The following is a 19580-nucleotide window of genomic DNA, read 5'->3' on the forward strand; positions in this document are numbered from 1 at the left end:
CACGTACCTAAATAGAGGACGTGTATCTATCCTCTTCCGAAGAAGAAGGCTAGTATAAGACGAAGGAAGTTCGAGCTCGAGACACTTAAGGTCTCGAGGACACAGTCGATCAAGTAGGCAAATGTGAGAAGGAAGTAGATCTCGATGTTATGCCGATCAAGAAATCATGAGCAATACATGAAGCTACCAATCTGAGAGTTACTCAAAGACGAGATCTGTGAGCAATTATGAGCGAAGACAACCTGATCTTTGGGAACATTTTAATCAAAGACAACTTGATCTTTACGAGTGACTAAATCAGAATGCACCTAACTTACGCCATCAATTTAATGCCAATCAACAGCAAGTGGATCCCATCCAGTTGCGAATCATTGAGTTGGAGGATAAGTTTAGAAAATATCAGGATGGGGAACATAGGAAATTACTTGGCTATGACTCGAGTGAGGAGAACGAGCCATTGCATCCTGATATTCTAAATTCTAAATTCCCTTAGGGATTCAAAAATCCACATGTCTTGCAGTATGATGGGACTACAGATCCAGTCGCTCACTTGAATAACTTTAATACCATAATGCGAGCCAATAACGTTTTGAATAATTTGCAGAACATTTTATTCCCGACGTCTTTAACTGGGGCAGCAAGTAGCTGGTTCGACAAGTTTACTCACCATTCAATAATGTCTTGGGAAAAACTGTCCAAGGAATTTAAGAAACAGTTTCAAGATGCCAGAGATAGATGACCTGAAGCATCATCCCTAACTAATATAAAGCAGCAACCAGGCAAGTCACTTAAGGCTTACCTGAGTCGCTTCAGCACAACCGCTGCAAAGGTTAGAAACTTGAATGACTGTATTCAGCTTACTTCTCTTCAAGCAGGGATCACAACCGAGCTTTCAACGGCCAGAGGTGAGTTATGGGATGACTTACAAGGTCGTCCAGTAAGGAACATTAATGAATTCAATGAAAGAGCGTAAGTGTTTATGCGTAAAGAGGAAGCAAGGAACGAGATGAAGTTGCTAAAGACTAGCTCGGGAAATAAATCCAGCACAAGACAAGCACGTTTACTGATGAAAGTCTTGCCCTCAACTAAAGTAGATAATCTGAGTGGTTCAAATACCAAAAAAAAAAAGATGACTCGAAAGAATCATTTAAAAATAAGAAGAAATAGAAAAAGCACAATAAATATGTTCCGATTTATACAGTATACACCGAGTTGAATGAAACTTGTGAAAACATTTTCCTCACAAATGAGCACAGGGTTGCCTTTCGCAAGCATGAACCAATGAGACATGCGAGAAATAAACGAGATTCAATAAAATTTTGTCGATTTCATAAAGACATAGGGCATACTACCGAAGAGTGTCGACAACTGAAAGACGAGATAGAGAGCCTAATCTTGCGTGGATATTTTAGACAATATGTGAAGTGTCAACGGAACGAACCAAACTAGTGCAATCACCCCAATAACCCAGATAACTAGAGATTGCAAGCTCCCCCTATTGAGGGCGAGGATATATTGGTTATCTCGGGAGGGCCACATCTCGTTGGTGACAGTAATAACGCCCAAAAAAGATATGTCAATGAAATAAAGAACGGGCAATCAGTGTTTGCTCTAGAACCACTGAAAAGCAAAAACAGAAGAACCTCCGATTATATTCTCGGAGGAAGATACAAAGCATGTGAGGTATCCACATGTCGGTCCTCTTGTCATTACAGACCAGCTCGTCAACAAGAGAATAAAAAGAGTGTTGGTGGATAAAAAGAGTGTTGGTGCATTTCTCATTGATTTTCAGAGATTCTTAGCAGTAATTGAAGGAGTTCGGATCAAAGGTAAGAACCCTAGAACTTATCTCTTTAAGTTTTGTTGATTTTCTTTAGTTTCAAGCATGCAATTGTTGTACCACTCTTTATGTAAACACTTGAAGCTTACTAGCGTTTGTTTTACCGATGACCTTATCCTATTCTGTAAGGGTACTATTCAAGCAGTAAAACATCTAAAAAATGCCTTAAATGACTTCAGTAAGGCTTCGGGTTTAGAGATTAACAAAGCTAACTCTCACATATATATGTCAGGGGTGTCTAATGATGTTAAAAGAGCTATTTTGCAAGAAATTCAAATTGAAGAAGGTAGCTTCCCTCTAAAGTACCTTGGAGTTCCTCTAAGGCCTACTAAGTGGAGAATGGAAGATTGTGACATCATCTTAAGGAAGATCAAACTTAAACTCCAAACTTGGGCTACAAAATATCTTTCTTTTGCTGGTAGGGTCTAACTTATCCATTCGGTTCTTTTGGGGTTCAGGAACTATGAGCATATCTGTCCTTCCTCAGAGTATTGTCAAGGAAATTGAAAAGCTTTGCCGTGGATTTCTGTGGGGAGTCAAAAGGAACATAAGTTAAATTCAAGTTGCCTTTTGGGGAAAAGTCTGCCTCCCTAAAGAGTTTGGTGGTCTTAGTTTTAGAGAAGGGCCTTTATGGAACAAAGCAACTTTGGCCAAGTACATATGGGCTATTATGGAGAATCATGAGAGCTTATGGGTCAAATGGATCAATGCTATACACCTTATAAGTAACGAATTTTAGCACTACACACTAAAGCAAAATACAAGTTGGTATTGGAGAAAACTTTGCAACTTAAGGCATATTTTCAGTGAAGAAAACATAAAGGAAGCTAGCTACAAGGGAAAAAATTTAAGGCTGTCAAGCTTTATAACAGCAAAATAAATACCCTAGTAGTGGAGTATTTAAAGAATGTTTGGAATAGGAAGAGCCTCCCTAAACATCGGTTTATTATTTGGTAAGCCTTGAACTCTTAACTACTTACCCAAGATATCCTTCTGAGGTTCGGTATCCCTTTTGATAGCACTAATTGCCCCGTTTGTGGCCTTGATGGAGAGAGTCACTGCCATCTATTCTTTGATTGTAATGTCTCTTTTCAGGTGCTGAACTTCATTTTCAGGTAGAGTGGCTACAACTTATGGCCTAGGCAGTTCGAAGATTGGAGGAGTTGGATTAATACTCCAAGAATAGGTGTGGCAGCTGCTATAAGTAACCTTTTAATTGCTGCTACAGTTTACACTTTGTGGAAAAATCAAAACAGGTGCATCCATGAAGGATTTACCGGAACTCCTCTGTATTTAGTTACAGAAATATTGAGTATATTGAGATGTAGATTGTACAACTTAGCTAAAAAGAAGCTAAACATTAAAGATCAATGTTTATATAAAAAGTTTATAGATGACAGGTTACTTGTGAGTTAACTGGCTATTTTGGCTAGCTTTCTCAAGTGGTTTTCAGGTTGTAAAGTTATTTTGTTCCTTGATCAATAAAATTTTCCTTTTGATAAAAAAGCATGCAATTGTTGTGTTTCAGTTCTGTTCAAACCCTAATCTCGGGTTAAACTAAGTTGGGTTAGGCTTAGATGTGTTAGATTTAAGGGTTGTAGTTGGTTTTGAGCAAGTTTGAGTTTAAGAACTTAAACTTGGCTCAACTATGGTGGATTTTGTAATTTCAAGTTTTATCTGGTTTTGTTGCTTGGTTTTTGTTTATATTGATGATATTAGGTGTTCTAGAGCTTATGAGGATGTTTGGGGTTGTTTTGGTCCAAAATGGGGGTCTTTTGGTTTTTTGCAGTGAAAAATAGCAGGCCATTTCTACGGAAATGACCTACCATTTTTACTGGTGCAAAACCTAGAAAAATTGCCTCCATTTTTTTTTGGGTAGTTTCCTTGTTTTAGGGTTTTCTCGTGTTTCCTCGATATTTAGGGTTTTTCCATGCTATTTATCGATAGAGAAACTTTTAATTTCGAGTTTAGATCCCTGAAAAGGTTTTAATTAGAAGGTTGTTTACTTATTTTGCGTGAATGTGACATAGGGCATTCATCTAGCATGTGATTTTCTATTCAGGTCAACCAGTACACTTGAATTCGCAAATAAGGTATGACTAGGATATGTATTTATATATGAATATGTGTATGAGTGATATATTCATGCTATGTGATTCATACACTACCAACATAAGTACAGTAGCAGTACTGAGTCAATTGGTACAGTGTATGATGTTTAAAGAGTACATGACGGTATTCGAGGTACGAAAAAAACCCTACCAACAGTTGTACAGTAGCGGTACGTAGTGCATGTGGTACAGTGGTCGTACCTTAATAAAGAACATTCTTACTTATCTAATAATCCTTGTGGATAGGTGTATGGGCGCCTAAATATAAGTCAGTATTATATTATATGCTATGTGCTTTTCTTACTGAGTCTTTTGACCAGCAGATATTATTTCCGTGTGTAGGTAAAGGAAATGCGAAGGTTGAACAAGAGTGAGTTCTGAGCTCAGGGGATAATTGTACATCCGAGACGGTGCAACCTGGAGTGTTTGGTCTCAGGACAACTTGGGCTGTATTTTGTAGTCGTTATGCAACGAGTCTATTAAAGTATTTTGTTATAAATGTAAAAGTTTAAACACGGGATCTCGATTTACGTAAATATATATGTTTATAAAGTTTAATAGTTTAAATTAAAAAATTTATTTTGGCACAATTTTCGAAGAAAATCCTTTGATTAGCAAAGGTGGCACGTTAATTAGAGCATCACTTTAGTGTGCCTACGTATCAGGACGTTACAGTGATCTTCCTTAGTTGTGAGTACTATGGCAGGAAAAATTCATGATCTTTTCTGTAACTTTTGGTGTCGTGACCATGCAATTGGTTGTGACTATGGCTTTTTCTAGTCGCGACCACTGTAGTGGTCCACTGGAATTTTTTTTTTTTTTGATTTTTTACGCTTTGCACAGTTTTGAGTTTATACAAAAAAAACATCTATAAATCTAAAGAGCAAAATTTAAAATGCCAAAAATGAATAAAAATACAAATGTCTTGAAAGTAATTAAAGTAAATAATAACTTGGAGTGCCTCCCAAGAGCACTGCCATTATCGTCATATAGCTGGATGCTAAACTTCCTTTCAAAGATGTGCCAATAGGATGGCAGACTTGGTTGGTCAATTAGACCACCCAAGTAGAGCTTTAATATTTATCCATTGACTTTGAAAGTTTTTGATTTCTCGCCCTATAGATCTACCGCTCTATATGGGAATACTCTAACCACTGTGCACGGTCCAGACCACCTTGACTTCCATTTGCCAAGAAAAAGCTTCAACCTTAAGTTAAAAAATAGAACTTATTATTCGGGTTGAGACTTATTTCTGACCAAGTTTCTGTCATGCCACTTTTTGGTCGTCTCTTTGTAGATCTTTGCATTATAGTATGCTTTGTTTTTAAATTTTTCTTGATCATTCAGTTGTAATAGTCTCTTTTCTCCTGTTGCTGCCAAATCCACGTTCAAGGTATTCATTGCCCACAATGCCTTGTGCTCTTATTATCAGGAGATGACAGGCTTTCCCATATACCAATCTATATGGAGACATAGTAATAGGTGTTTGAGGCCCACACTGCATCATGTAGCTTCTTTGCCCAATCTTTCTGAGAGCGCTACACTGTTTTCTCCAAAATTAGCTTGATTTCTCGGTTAAAAACTTTAGCTTGGCCATTGCTTTGAGGATGGTAGGGTAGTGTTGTTCTGTGATGGACTCCATACCTTGTAAGTAATGCTTCAAACTATTTGTTGCAAAAATAACTCCCTTCAATGCTAATGATTGCTCTAGGAGTTCCAAACCAATTAAATATGTGCTTCTGTAGAAAATTCAAAACTGTTTTATTGTCATTTGAGCGTATTGCTGCTGCTTCCACCCACTTCGATACATAGTCCACAACTAGCAAAATATAAGAATTATTGTATGATGGTGGAAAAGGGCCCATAAAGTCAATACCCCAAACATCAAACAATCTGACTTTCAAAATACCTATCAAAGGCATCTCGCTCCTTCTTGAAATATTTCAAATTCTTTGACAACGATCACATGCCTTGACAAATTCATGAGCGCCTTTAAATAGAGTCAGCCAGAAGAACCCATTTTGTAGTACCTTTGTAGTAGTTCGGTTTCTACCAATTAATTGAGTCTTACAAGCAGTATTGTCTCAACTAGTGTGGGGACCATATGGGCCTATATAATCAAGCTTCCAATAAGTAGCTCTAGAATTTACCAAGTAAATTCTCTAACTTATTAATTCCTCATTGTGCTGCTATAGATTCAAAATTGCACTCTTAATTATATAGATCACTCTATGTGTTCCACGATATAGATACGCTATGAATTATCCATTATTATAATCTTAATAATCAATGATCCTCTATAGATGATCTACATCGAGTAGAGACAAAATTATCGTTCCACCCTTCAATGTATTTTATCCTTAAAACACTTAGCTTATTAACGAACAAATTGAAGAACATAAATAATACAACTCAACTAGAACCTAACCATCCCGATTTAGATCATGGATCTAAGATCAACTAGGTGATATTAAATTAGATAGATATTAAGGTAAATTTATTATATCTTATTCAAGTTCAATATCGGTCCCTTCCGATGCATACTTCATACATCCAATTGAAGATTACTTTAACCAATGCCCTGGAAAGGACATTGCACTTATCTAAGGTGCAAGTAAACTACATTGTAGATTATCATATCAGTTAAATCCTGTATACTGATAAATCATAGAAATTTATTTAATCATATAATCTTGATTACTTTCCACTGTGTTGACATCACAATAATCAAGAATATCAAAGTGATAAGAATTTGGATGAATTTATAAATCAAACAAATGATCATGAAATAAACATGTGAACCAAATAACACATTAAACAAGTAATGAAATAAATTTGTTTCTTTATTGATAAAAAGAATATTCAAAATGTTTACATTCTTATGTTTAAAGATTCTTTTGTATATTTTTACGGTGTTGTATAAAAATAACAAAAAAATTACATTAAAGTAATAGGAAAATAACATCAAAATAACAACAAAAAATAACTTATAGATAATAAAAAATTAATAACAAATTAACAAGAGTACACCATAAAAAGACCGTAATTTCTATAAATAAAATCGTAAAAATATTTAAAATTCTGTACAACTGTATTTCTATAATTTTTTTGATGTTTTTATGTAGAGTAAATTACGGTACAAACACTTAAGTTTAACTCTCAGTTGTAAATAAATACATATGTTTAATTTTTCGCAATAATAATACCTAAGCTATAATTTTGGAACTTCTGTAGGTGCCTGACCTTTAAGTGTTGAGTAAATTATCACGTGACAATTCTTAATTGGTCAAAGTCATTAAATTATTATTAGTTCTCAAAAAAAAAAATTACCTTAAATATATCAATAAGAAAATGACACATGGATAATGATTTAACATTTAACGGTTAGGTATTTACAGTTTTAAAAATATAACTTAGGTATTATTACCCCTGAAAATTAAACTTAAATATTTATTTGGAACTGATAGTTAAACTTAAATATTTATATTGCAACTGATAATTAAACTTAAATATTTATGTCACAAATTAATATTTTATGTATTTGTAAAATAATAGCTTTTTTTATGGACCTAAAATCCTTTTCTTGCTTCTCCATTTTGTTGAGAAATTAAGACAACCTTTAATTTAAAAAGGTAAAACAAATCGAAGTACTATTATAATTACTGTCTTTTTAGTTTTATTTTTAAACTGAAATTTCGTTTAATTGGCCACCGCCACCACTAGGGAATGAGTAGTAAATTAAGTCATTATATGTTGAATAATATAATAATATTGCTAGCTTAATTAAAAATTAAAATTGGATGATTAGTATGCTTGAATTCAAAGCTTAATAAACACCTATATCATACCAAAGAGAATTCTTGGTAGACTTTTCTTCTAGTTTCAAATAACAAATCACCTTTTATTTTTACTTTATTCTCCTATGACTAGGTAAATACAGTGTTATTTCTTTTAACGTATTCTCCTAGAGGAGCCATGGGGCACTATGATATAAATTTAGGGTAGATTAACTAAAATTTGTACTGAAATTATATAGATTAAAATAAATTTCAGCATCTAAATTATATGAGATCAATTTCAATAATAATAATAATAATAATAATAATAATAATAATAATAATAATAATAATAATAATAAGAGTAATTTGCGGCATAAACACTTAAGTTTTACTCAGAGTAGCAGATAAGTACTTAAGTCGTATTTTTGGCGGTAAAAATACTTTCCGTCACTATTGTGGAACTTCCGTAGGTACCTTTCCATTTTCTACCATATAATATGCCAAATGGCATGTCATGTCATTAAAATAAATGCCACATCACTCCCACCATTAACAATAGAGAAATGCTAAAGGGCACTACTGGTGCCTAGCACCCTCCTACGTGTCAATATCGCTATTGGTGCAATTAAGTATCGGGTTCCATATAGTTTAATATAATAATTTTTATAGAGTATCGTTAGCCAATTGCAAGTCGACACATCTAGAAGGTGCTAGGCACCACTGGTGCCCAATAGCAATGCTCTTAACAATAAACATTGCCACATCATATACCTTAAAAAAACTAATAAAATATTTTCAAAAATAAAAACACTAATAAAAAAATAAAATTCATGTAAAAAAAAAAAACTAAAATTAATTAACCACTCTCTTTCTCTTTCACCATTTTCGTCTCCTGCTACCTCTCTTTCTCTCTCAAAATATCTCAAAGTCTCAACCCTAAAATGGAAGAGACGATCTGTACCCAGTGGGTATGAAGACCATTAATGGCCATTTCTCTATGTCGGTGAGTCAACATAGGTACTGACCTTATCATTGTCTTCTTCTCCCTTCCTCACCATTTTCCTCTTTCTACAGTTGTTGATGTTGAGGGTGGGCATCAGAGTTTGGTGTGGGTGTTCGCCGACGGCTGGAGACGAGAAGTTCGACATCGACGGTGCCGACTTCGACGGAATCGGCATCGACAGGCTAAGAAGATCAAAGCCCTAATTTTTTTGTTGAAGCCTAGATCTTCATCTTAGTCCAGCACCACCGCTTCTTCATCTCGTATCTTCGTGTCAATCCACCGGTGTTTCTTATTCTTCTCTTCGTGTATTGATTTTTAATTTTTAATATATGGATCTAAGTAATAGCTATCATTTTTAGTTTAGGATCTGAAATTTTGTGTACTGTATTAGTTTTGGTCTGTTTATGGCTGCCCAAAAATACTAATATAATAGTTATAAGTATTTGAATAAATATTTTAATGTGGTCTGTTTAGTTTGGGATTTGAAATTTTGTGTACTGAAATTTTGAATAAGTATTTTAATGCGACTGTTTATGGCTGTCCAATTGAGAGCTTGAAAATGAGGAAGAAGACAGGCTTCATAGTTGTGGGATGAAGATTATCTACCTCCAGATCACATTTTTCAAGCAAATAAGGTCTCTCGTTTCATCAATCAAAAAAAAAAAAAAGAATGAGGAAGAAGACGAAATAGAAGAGAGAGAAAGTATGTTTATTTTAAGTTTTAAATTTTATTATTATTATTTTGTATTTTTCTTTTAATTTTAAATAATTTTTAATTGAATTTTTATTTAAAATAGTTTTTTAGAAATTAAATAATATGGGCCAATTAAATATTGCCACATATACATCTATTTGACATATACAATGATTTATTGTTAATGATGGGAATGATGTGTCATTTATTTTTAATGATATGGCATGCCATCTGACACATTACAAGACAGAAAACGGAGAGGTACCTACGGAAGTTCCACACTAATGACGGAAGGTATTTTTACCGCCAAAAATATGACTTAAGGACTTATTTGCTACTCGGAGTAAAACTTAGGTATTTATGCCGTAAATTATTCTAATAATAATAATAATAATAATAATAATAATAATAATAATAATAAGGCCCTAATAAAATATATGAATAGAAATGAAAATGAGAATAGAAATAAAAATAGAATGAAATTAAATTTAAAACGTATAAAAAATTTAATAAAAGATTATTAATTTTTTTTATTAGTATTAGAATAGTCATTCTTTCTATTTTAAAATAGAATAATAATTTTTAGGGGAATTGCCCCATATACTTATTTTTTTACTCTTTTTTTTTTTTTAAATTTTCGGTTTGGGTTTTTAAAGTGGTTGCAGCGCTAGTTGCAATATGGGTTTCTATACAATTTTTTGTTGCAATTTAGATTGCAGTGTTAGTTGCAATAGGGGTTTCTATGTAGAATTTCGTAAAAATACAAAAAAAATTATTTTGAAGTGTAAAAAATAAAAATGCCCCTAATTTTTATTAATACTTATGGTGAGATTAATTTTTATTAATTATATTTCATTGTTCTCATTTGAGAATCCAGATTTTCCTACTATATTTACCTGAGATTAAAATAAGGTCATTAATAAAAGAATAATACTATATCTACTACAATATTAGGTGGTGTTTGGTTGGAGGTAATAAAATAAAATGAAATAGAAAAAAAACAATTTTCATATTGATTCTTTTGTTTGGTTGCATGTTAAAGTATTAGAATGTCATTCTAATGGAATACACTTTCCACCATTTTGGTAGAGTGACTATTCTATTTTGAATGGAAGAAAAAATAATTCCAATGTAATATGAGAAAAAATTTAATGATTTTTTATATTAATTTTTTATGCATTTCAAATTTTATTTCATTCCATTCCTATTTCAATTCTCATTCTCATTCCTATTATTATGCTTCCATTTCTCCCAACTGCTCCAATAAATAGTATTTTAAACTGTAAATTAAATTAATACAAAAATTAAAATATAATTTATATAGTTGCTGATAAAATAAATATTTATAAAATAATTAATGGCAATACATATAATTAAAAATATGTACTGAAGTCAATCATTAATAGCTAATTACAATATTATAATTGAAATTTGTTATTCATCTGTAGAGTAATTTGTGACATAAATATTTAAGTTTAATTTTATATAAATACTTAAGTTTAATTTTTAACGGTAATAATATCTATATTATATTTTTCAAAATTTGTGTAAGTACCTAATGTGTGAAGTCAATGACTACTTGGGAGTTTTTTATTGGTGTAGATCATTAAATTTTTATTTTTTATTTCAAAAATAATTTAAATAAATTAATAAAAAAATGACACATGGATAATGGCTGGACACTTATGAATGTTCTATAAATATAACTTTTTTTTTTTTTTTTGAGATAAAAATGCCTTTATATTAAAACAAAAGTCAACATACAAAGGGCATTAGAGGCAGAGGCATTTCCTCCAACCATGTACAATTAGTATCCACCGAAAGAGCATACTTCGCCAATAAATGTGCAGCAGTATTAGCAGATCTATAAACATGTGAGATCTGTGCTCCAGGGAAATTGGAAACTAAAAGATTAATATTGTTCAACAAGCAATGAAAATCGGATGTTAGCTCTCTTGAAGAGATTAAACCTTGAACTACTAAAAGAGAATCGGTCTCAATGAAATGCACAGGTAGTTGAAGATCTCTTAGCCATTGGAGACTATACATGAGAGCTAACGCTTCCATCACATGTGGAGAGAAGCAGCCGCGGTAAGGAGTGGCCATAGCAGCCACAATTGTACCATTACTATCCCGAAGAACAGCTCCAAAACCGGAGGTCTGCGAAATAGCATTCACGGCTGCATCAGTATTCAACTTCAGGCGGCCAGAAGGGGGATTCAGCCATGGGGCATCTCTGTTGAAGGCAGTAGCAGTAGCTGATGCTGATGCAGTAGCTGAGTTAACAGTGGTTGAAGGAGCTTGAGCAGATTGATACTCCTCCAAATAGGACAGTGCAAAATAAAGGAGTACCTCATGTGATTTTGGTTTTGTGCCATGTCTCTCCTTATTTCTTTCTGTCCAAATACTCCAAAGGATAGTAGCAAATTGCTCAAGTCTTGATGCTGACCACAAAGAGGACACATGAAGAAAAAATTCCTTTAAATTCATGTTATCGTATAGCAATTCATGAAGAGTAAAGTCAGCCAATTTCCACACTTGCTTGGCTCTTTTGCAAAAGAATAAAGCATGAGTTACTGTCTCTGCACCACGACTACAAAGAGAGCAGTTTGCCGTTTCAGCAATATGTCGATAATGGAGGATGTTAGCAACTGGTAGGCAATCATGGATAGCACGCCACAAGAAAATTCGGACTTTAGATGGGAGTTTTAACGCCCAAAACTTTTTCCACCACAGCTGGGATTGCAGATCACTAGCAGTAGGTTGCTGTTCTTCAAGTGATGTGGCCAAATTGTAACCGGATTTGACAGAGTATAGACCATTGGATTCATGGTGCCAAATCAAAGTATCTTGCTGTTCAAAAAGAGTTAATGGCAAACTTTGAATCTTGATAACATCCGAGTCTAAGAAAAGAGACTGTAGCAACTCATAATTCCATTGCCTATTATCTTGAATTAGATGTGCCACTGTCATGGATCGGTCATCTCCTCTAAAAACCAGAGGTTTAAAATAAGTTGAACCTGGCAGCCAGGGGTCCGAAGCACACTGAATATCGAGACCATTTCCAACCTTCCATCGCAGCCCCTTCAACAACAATTCCTTGCCCCAAACTATCCCTCTCCAAGTTAGAGAAGGGTAGGATCCCAAATTAGCATCCAAGAATGACGAATTCTTAAAATATCTCGGCTTTAAGATTCGGCTAAGAAGGGAATTTGGATTGTTAAAAACCATCCAAGCCTGCTTTGCAAGGAGAGATTGATTAAAATGAACAAAGCTCTTAAATCCCATTCCTCCTTCAACTTTAGATTGAGTGAGAGCTTTCCAAGTTTTCCAGTTTATGCCCGAAGAAGAAGAATTAGAACCCCACCAAAACTTATTACACATTGTCTCTATTTGGTTGATCAGCGATTTAGATAGTTTAAAACAACTCATAGCATATGTCGGAATTGCTTGAGCAACAGCTTTGAGTAAAATTTCTTTGCCACCAATAGAGAATAAAGATTCCTGCCAAGCTGAGAGCAAATTCCATAATTTCTCCTTAATCTCACCAAACAAAGCTTTCTTGTCTCTACCAGAATAGGAAGGTAAACCCAAGTATCTCTCATGACAAGGTTTGATTGCCAAATTTAAAATCCTCTGAAAGTTGAGTTGGGTAGTCGTCTGAGTATTGAGGGAAAATGAAAGCACAGACTTGTCTTCATTGAGGCATTGCCCAGATGCACGACAATAACAGTCAAGTGAACTTTTAATTGCCATTGCAGATCTCTTATTAGCCCGACAAATAACAAGACTGTCGTCAGCAAAAAAGAGGTGGGAAACGGCTGGTGCACCACGAGCAATACGTATGCCTTGAAGATTTCCAAGTTGTTCTTCATGTTGAAAAAGCCTAGAAAGACCTTCCGCACATATGATGAATAGATAAGGAGATAAGGGATCTCCTTGCCGAATACCACGTGAGGGAGTGATATGACCATGAGTTGAACCATTCACAGTGAAAGAGTAAGAGACACTGCTAATACATCTGATTATAAGCTCCACTATTGCATGATCAAATCCCATAGCAATCATCATTTGTTCAACAAAATGCCATTCAACTCTATCAAAAGCCTTACTCATATCAAGTTTAATGGCTGCATAACCTTCTTTTCCCCTTTTCAAATGTTTTAGAGAATGAAGAAGTTCGAAGGCTACCAAAACATTATCTGTGATAAGGCGAGATTGAAGAAAAGCGCTTTGTGATTCTGAGATAACCATTGACAAGTACGGCTTCAAACGTAATACGATAGCCTTTGAAACCAATTTATACAATACATTGCAAAGGCTAATCGGTCTCAGCTGGGACATGGAAGTTGGTTGCTTCACTTTAGGAATCAGTGTGATCAATGTTTGGTTGAAGATTGAAGGATCAGCACCATCATTAAGAACTTCCAGAACAGTTTTGGAAACTAGAGGACCAACAATGTGCCAATAATTAGAGTAAAACATGACCGACATACCATCCAATCCTGGACTGCTATCATCTTTCATAGAGGAAAGTGCATTGGAAACATCATCAGCAGTATATGGTTGAGTGAGATCAAGATTTATTGCAGCCGTAATTGTGCAAGGAACAGTAGCCAGAACCTGATTAAGAGCATCATAATTAACCCCATCCGAAGTGAAAATGGACTGGAAATAACTTTCCACTATGTTGCAGATATCAGCATGAGAAGTTTTAGTGACCCCATTATCATCAATAAGAGAAGTTATCTTATTGCCATTACGTCTGGTATTAGCTTTTTGATGAAAGAATTTGGTGTTTGAATCACCTGACTTCAACCAAGAAATTCGAGATCGCTGCTGCCAGTATTTTTCTTCTTGAGCCAACAAATCATCAAGAATGTTTTCAGATGATTTAAGTTCTTCAAAGTGCAATCTGCTAACATCAGAAGAATTATTAAGAGCTGCTACTTTGTCTTGGGAGATTTTTATTTTTTTTGGCAGATCACTATACTTATTTCTGTGCCAATGCTGGAGTTGCTGGGAACATGCTGCAAAATTTTGCAGCAGTTGATTGATCGCGCTTCCTGGAGACATGTTCCAATTCTTGGCAATAATATCCATACAAGCTTCATCTTCTAGCCATAGTCTTTCAAATCTGAACCGGGATTTGAATTGAGGGGCAGGTTCATGTTGGAGGAACGAGATTGTGGCTTTAATTGCTCTATGGTCAGATTGGAAGAAATCTAGGTGAGTAACCATTGGAACCTTTAGCAGCGACATCCAATTTGAGTTAATAAAACCATAATCCAATCTCTCCTTTACATTAATCCCATTGACAGAATTATTATGCCAGGTAAACCGATCTCCATCAAAAATTAATTCTTGCAAACCACAAAAATCAATAGTGTTTCTGAAATCATCAATCTGAGATTCATTCTTTAAAGGACCTCCTAACTTGTCTGAATGTGAAATGATTTCATTAAAGTTAAATATTATTACACTTTAAAATTAAAATTAAATATTTATTAACAATCGAAAGTTAAATATAAGTATTTACCCAATAAATTATGGTATGTGCCAAAGCATTGCATAATACATAGCACACTATTTATTATTTATTATTTTTTAAAAGGGATACCGCACTTTTGGAGTACTAACTTAACACAGAAAGAACTACTTGAGAACCTCAAGTGATCATAAAAGGGTGTACGTTTATTGGAAGTCTAAGGTTTGAATTTCAAAATATATATTGTAATATATAAATATTTAAATAAAAAATAAAAAAATAAATAAAAAAAACTTGACACATGATGATCTAAATTCGTATTGACATTTTCTTTTTCTGTTTTGTTTTGTTTTATTTATTTATTATTTTTTTTTTGATAAATTCATATTGAAAAGGCAAACACTACCACACTCCAAAATAAAAAGGAAAAGACTCATATACTACACATCTAATCTAACTATGGAACTGCTATTACTGAATTAATATTATAAATACATTTATTTGAAAGCTGTTAACGATTGGCTCAAACAATTATATTATATAATATAGGTTAATTAAAAAAAAAATTTCTCCGAAAATGTACTAAATTATGCCTCTGAATTTTTTTAGTCATTAAAAATTTTCCTTAAACTATTGAGATTGTTAGATTTAAGGACTTTTATCTAATTTCATTCAATTTTACTGTTTCAGTAATTGTTTCTACCAAATTATGTCCCTCAAATTTTGATATGTACTAAATCCTGCTTCTTGAACTTTTATCATGGTTAGAATTTTTTTATTAAAATTAGACAAAAGTCCTTAAATGTAACAATCTTAATAGTTCAGAGAGAATTTTTAACGGCAAAAAAATTTAAAGGACATAATTTTTCGTACATGTCAAAATTCGGAAAAAAGAAATTCTAATTAGCCTATAATCTTATACAGCAAAATAATATTAAAAAAATAAAGAGGGAAAGTCAACTAAGTACTTCGTATTAAATTTGACCAATATTTAATAAGTTATTTGACATTGAAACGTTGAGGACTGAGGAAGGGTCTTCTTCTTTTTTTTTTTTGTGCGACATGCTTATTTTATCTCTGACAGGTTGGTAGCAATAATTAAGTGTACAAACTAAAAGGATTGGATAATTTTCGTCTAAAAAAAGAAGAAAGAAAGAATATGGTATAAATAAATCTTAGCTGAACAATTAATTAATCAATTAACTTAGCATTACTTTGCTATACAAGTGGGTGAGAAACCGCAGAGCACATCGTATGTAAATCGGGGGCATAATAATTTGTGTTTATCGACTAATCCAAAAAGATGTTAATAAACATGTGTTTAAAATATTGCAAGTTCACTACAAAATAATTTTTAAAAAATTAACGAAAATTGTATTTTAACTTTAAAAAATTATTGACCTAATAACATAACAATCTTAAGAGTTTCTTTCAAGTTCTGTAGCTTGCCGCCATCAGTGTTTCTCTTTCTCCACTCTAGCCATAGCTCACTACTACAAAAATGGTATCTTCTAACGTTTTTAAACAGTCGTTAAAGTATTCTCGTCGGTTTTTATAACCGTCGCAAAATAAACGACAGTTAAAAACCGTCGCTATTGTGGACTTCCCGAAAGTTTAAAATCGTCGCTAATAATAGGGTATATGCGACGGGTTTAAACCGTGCCATATACTATAGGCGACAGTTTTAAACCATCGTCTATAGTATAGGACACGGTTTAAAGCCGTCACCTATACCCTGTACCGTTGGGAATGTTAAAAAAAAAAGGAAAAAAATACAATGGCAGAAAAATCTGTATTTTCCCCTATTTTTTCCTATATTAGTTTTATAATTTTACCTAAATTAAAATAAAAATAACTAACTAATTTTATTACAATAACAACTAACTTTAAAACACATTAAATTTATACAATAACAATATATATAATAAAAAAAAGTATATAAATAAATAAATGTATTTAATTATACCGGGCTCGGAGAGAGAGAAAGAGAGAGAGAGTGATACGGATGGGAGGTAGTGGTTGTACGACGTATGAGACGGAGGTGAGAGGGACACCGACGGGAGGTGGTGGTGGTCTGACGTATGCAATGGAGAGGAGAGGGAGACCGACGAGAGGAGAGGTGGGTAGAGATCGATGAACGAGAGAGACGAGAAGAAAGGGAGATCAAGAGAGGGAGGAAGACGGGGAGAGAGGAGGGCAATGCTGCGGAGGAGTGGGTGGAGTTTTGGAGAGTTAAGACTTTTGTTTTAGGGTGTGGAAAATGGAGAAGAAATAGGTGGGCATGTAGAAAATAGAAAGAAAGTAGGTGGGCACGTGGGAAATGTGGCGAGAAGTAGGTGACGATTTTTTAATGGGCCCTTATACCCGTTGGTTTAAAACCGTCGGGTATAGTATAGGCGATGCTGTAAAACCGTTGCTTATACTATACCCGACGGTTTTAAACCGTCGGGTATAATCCTCCCCTTTTTTACGTTTTTAATGAAAAACGTCGTCTACTTTTTTAGGCACTATTATAAACCGTCAATAATACCAATTTTTCCTGACGGTTTTAAACTGTTGCTTAATTTTTTTAGCGATGGTCCCTAAAAAAATCGTTTTTGGGACCGTCACGAATTCTTCCTTTTGTAATAGTGGCTCACTGGCCCTATTGTGGATTAGGTTGTGGTCATGGTTGGGGGGCTATCGTTAGCGCTCTTGAAGAAGGTTTCAAATAGAGGATTGATGTCGTTTGTTTTCAATTTTGGGGGGTTCTTCTTGGTGTTCGGGATCGGCTTCAGCTAGATCTTATGTGGGATTAGGTTTGTAGAAAGGGTCCCGATCTGGGTGAAGGGGCTTCTTCGGGTCTGCTCCTTTTCGTCTAGTCGTCGTGGTAGATTTTTGTCCTTTCGGGTAGGCGTTCTCACTTCCTATGGGGTGGTCCAATTCAGATGGTCTCATCAGATGGGTGTCAATGGTTCGTGGGGGTTGGGATTCACATTGGATATCTAAGTGGGGATCGTCGTCTTTTGTCGAATACGCCTGTGGTGGTGATTCTGTTAGATTTTATTTAAGCTTACATTAATTTTTATTGGTTTTATTAAAATTTGAGCTGATTGGATAGTTCTTTGCTGTATTAGACCATATTGTTGGTGATTAATAATTAATGGACTTAGCATCTATGTGTGCAAAATGTAGGTGTAGCAGAAGTGTGAAGATTTTTTAATTAACTAAAGCCTTTGTTAAGCTATGCTCAGTCCAACTAGGATTATATAGTTAAGTCTACTCCCTATAAATACATATTTTCTCATCACAATTGTATACTTTTAATAATCAGGTAGAAATTAAAATTATTTCTGATTTAGAGATCTCAGGAGGAAGCTAATCCTCATGCCTTTGCCCCAAATCTTCTGAGTAAAGGAGTCAGTAGCCTCCCTAGAACGACTGTTTATTTTTTCTTATTGGCTCGCATAGATTGAGTCTGATAGTCCATCCACTCTTGGAATTCACGTCGTTGCTGTTTGAATGCAAAGTTCACAATGACACGAGTTTCCTCCAAGTTATGGTGAAGTGTGTTGGTTTGCATTAGGACTTGTCCTTGCATATCCCTCAGGTTCTCCAAAATAGAGTTATCCCCCAAATCGACTCGGGGCTCTCCTTTAGAGGGCTGACCAATGCCAGGTCTAGTCTCTCCAAGATATGTCCAACTGGTAGTCTCTTTCTCCTGAACATTGAGCATGACTCCAGTGAAATGGGTTATTGTCCTAGTAATTCAGGATTTAGTATTTGCAGGGACTACAGGTTGGTTGCCTTGAGGAGGCAGCCGAGGGTTGGGATTATCTAACCTTGAGTTAATAGGTGCCTGGACGTTGCAGTTGTTGGAATTATATTTTACCAAGAACTTAGATCTACTCACAAGTATGTTGATTTAACAACCTAAAATTGAACTTCTAAAACGATGAACTAAACACATAAAAGTTAAGAATAACTTACAGTGATGGCAGCGGAATTAAGTGTCTCCTTCCACTCAGATCTCTAACCCTTGATTCCTGTCTGTAGCAGAGTATAATCAAGATCTGAGCCCGAAAGTTCTTCAGTTGGATGTGATCCTTCACAGTCTTCCAAACTATGATTGAGGCACTGAGTGATGTGCGTGGGCACTTCTCTCTCACTTAGGATTTTCGAAATTCTCTCTTGTTTTCTCTCTTGATTTCGTGTATAGTGATTGCACACAAAGACCATGCATCAAGAGAAGAGAGGGGCGACTATAAATAGGAAAAGGGAAGAGCACAACTTTCCAAATAAACAGTTTCCTCTTGTGTAATTGAATAACTACCTTATTTAGTGTGATCCACCACTTTCCTATTTTTGCTAGGTTTTGATTAGCAATTACATGCCAATTTAAATTGAAAATAATAATTGGGAAACATGAAAACATGTGGCTGACCATGGTGTGTTTATGGGCCTCACATGGATTTTGCAGTTTCCTCAATTTTATTTCTATTTCTCCAAAAATGTCATTTTTCCAATTCTAATTATTTAAATGCCAAAACTAATTATTTAATAACTAAAATAGATTATTAAATAATATTGTCATTTAAAATAATTATTAATTAGACATGCAAAGTCTCTTAATTAATAATTAAACCTAGAAACCCTTTTATTCACAATTTCATCCTTAAACTGTGA

At 34.2% G+C, this 19580-nt stretch overlaps 1 protein-coding gene and 1 long non-coding RNA gene across 2 annotated transcripts; one reads left to right on the top strand and one right to left on the bottom strand.

The window, feature by feature from the left end:
• Positions 1-8347: 8347 nt before the first annotated feature.
• On the top strand, positions 8348-9206 carry LOC133033226 (uncharacterized). Its single transcript, XR_009685550.1, has 2 exons — positions 8348-8733; positions 8805-9206. It is a non-coding gene; the product is annotated as an uncharacterized LOC133033226 (long non-coding RNA).
• A 1976-nt stretch (positions 9207-11182) lies between these two features.
• Positions 11183-18630, bottom strand: LOC133033101 (uncharacterized). Its single transcript, XM_061107702.1, has 2 exons — positions 18402-18630; positions 11183-14868 (listed from the first exon to the last, which is right to left on the bottom strand). Exons 1-2 carry the CDS (start codon positions 18628-18630, stop codon positions 11183-11185), a joined length of 3915 nt encoding a protein of 1304 aa, XP_060963685.1.
• Positions 18631-19580: the final 950 nt, after the last annotated feature.

The sequence above is a fragment of the Cannabis sativa genome, unplaced genomic scaffold (genome assembly GCF_029168945.1).
Source record: "Cannabis sativa cultivar Pink pepper isolate KNU-18-1 unplaced genomic scaffold, ASM2916894v1 Contig3, whole genome shotgun sequence".
Taxonomy (NCBI): Eukaryota; Viridiplantae; Streptophyta; class Magnoliopsida; order Rosales; family Cannabaceae; genus Cannabis; species Cannabis sativa.

Excerpts from the sequence above, each read along its gene's own strand:
- LOC133033101 (XM_061107702.1), bottom strand. The coding sequence starts at position 18,630 with ATGCTCAATGTTCAGGAGAAAGAGACTACCAGTTGGACATATCTTGGA. Across the intron at positions 14,869-18,401 it reads TGCATTCAAACAGCAACGAC|ACAAGTTAGGAGGTCCTTTA; the intron begins GTGAATTCCAAG and ends TTTCACATTCAG.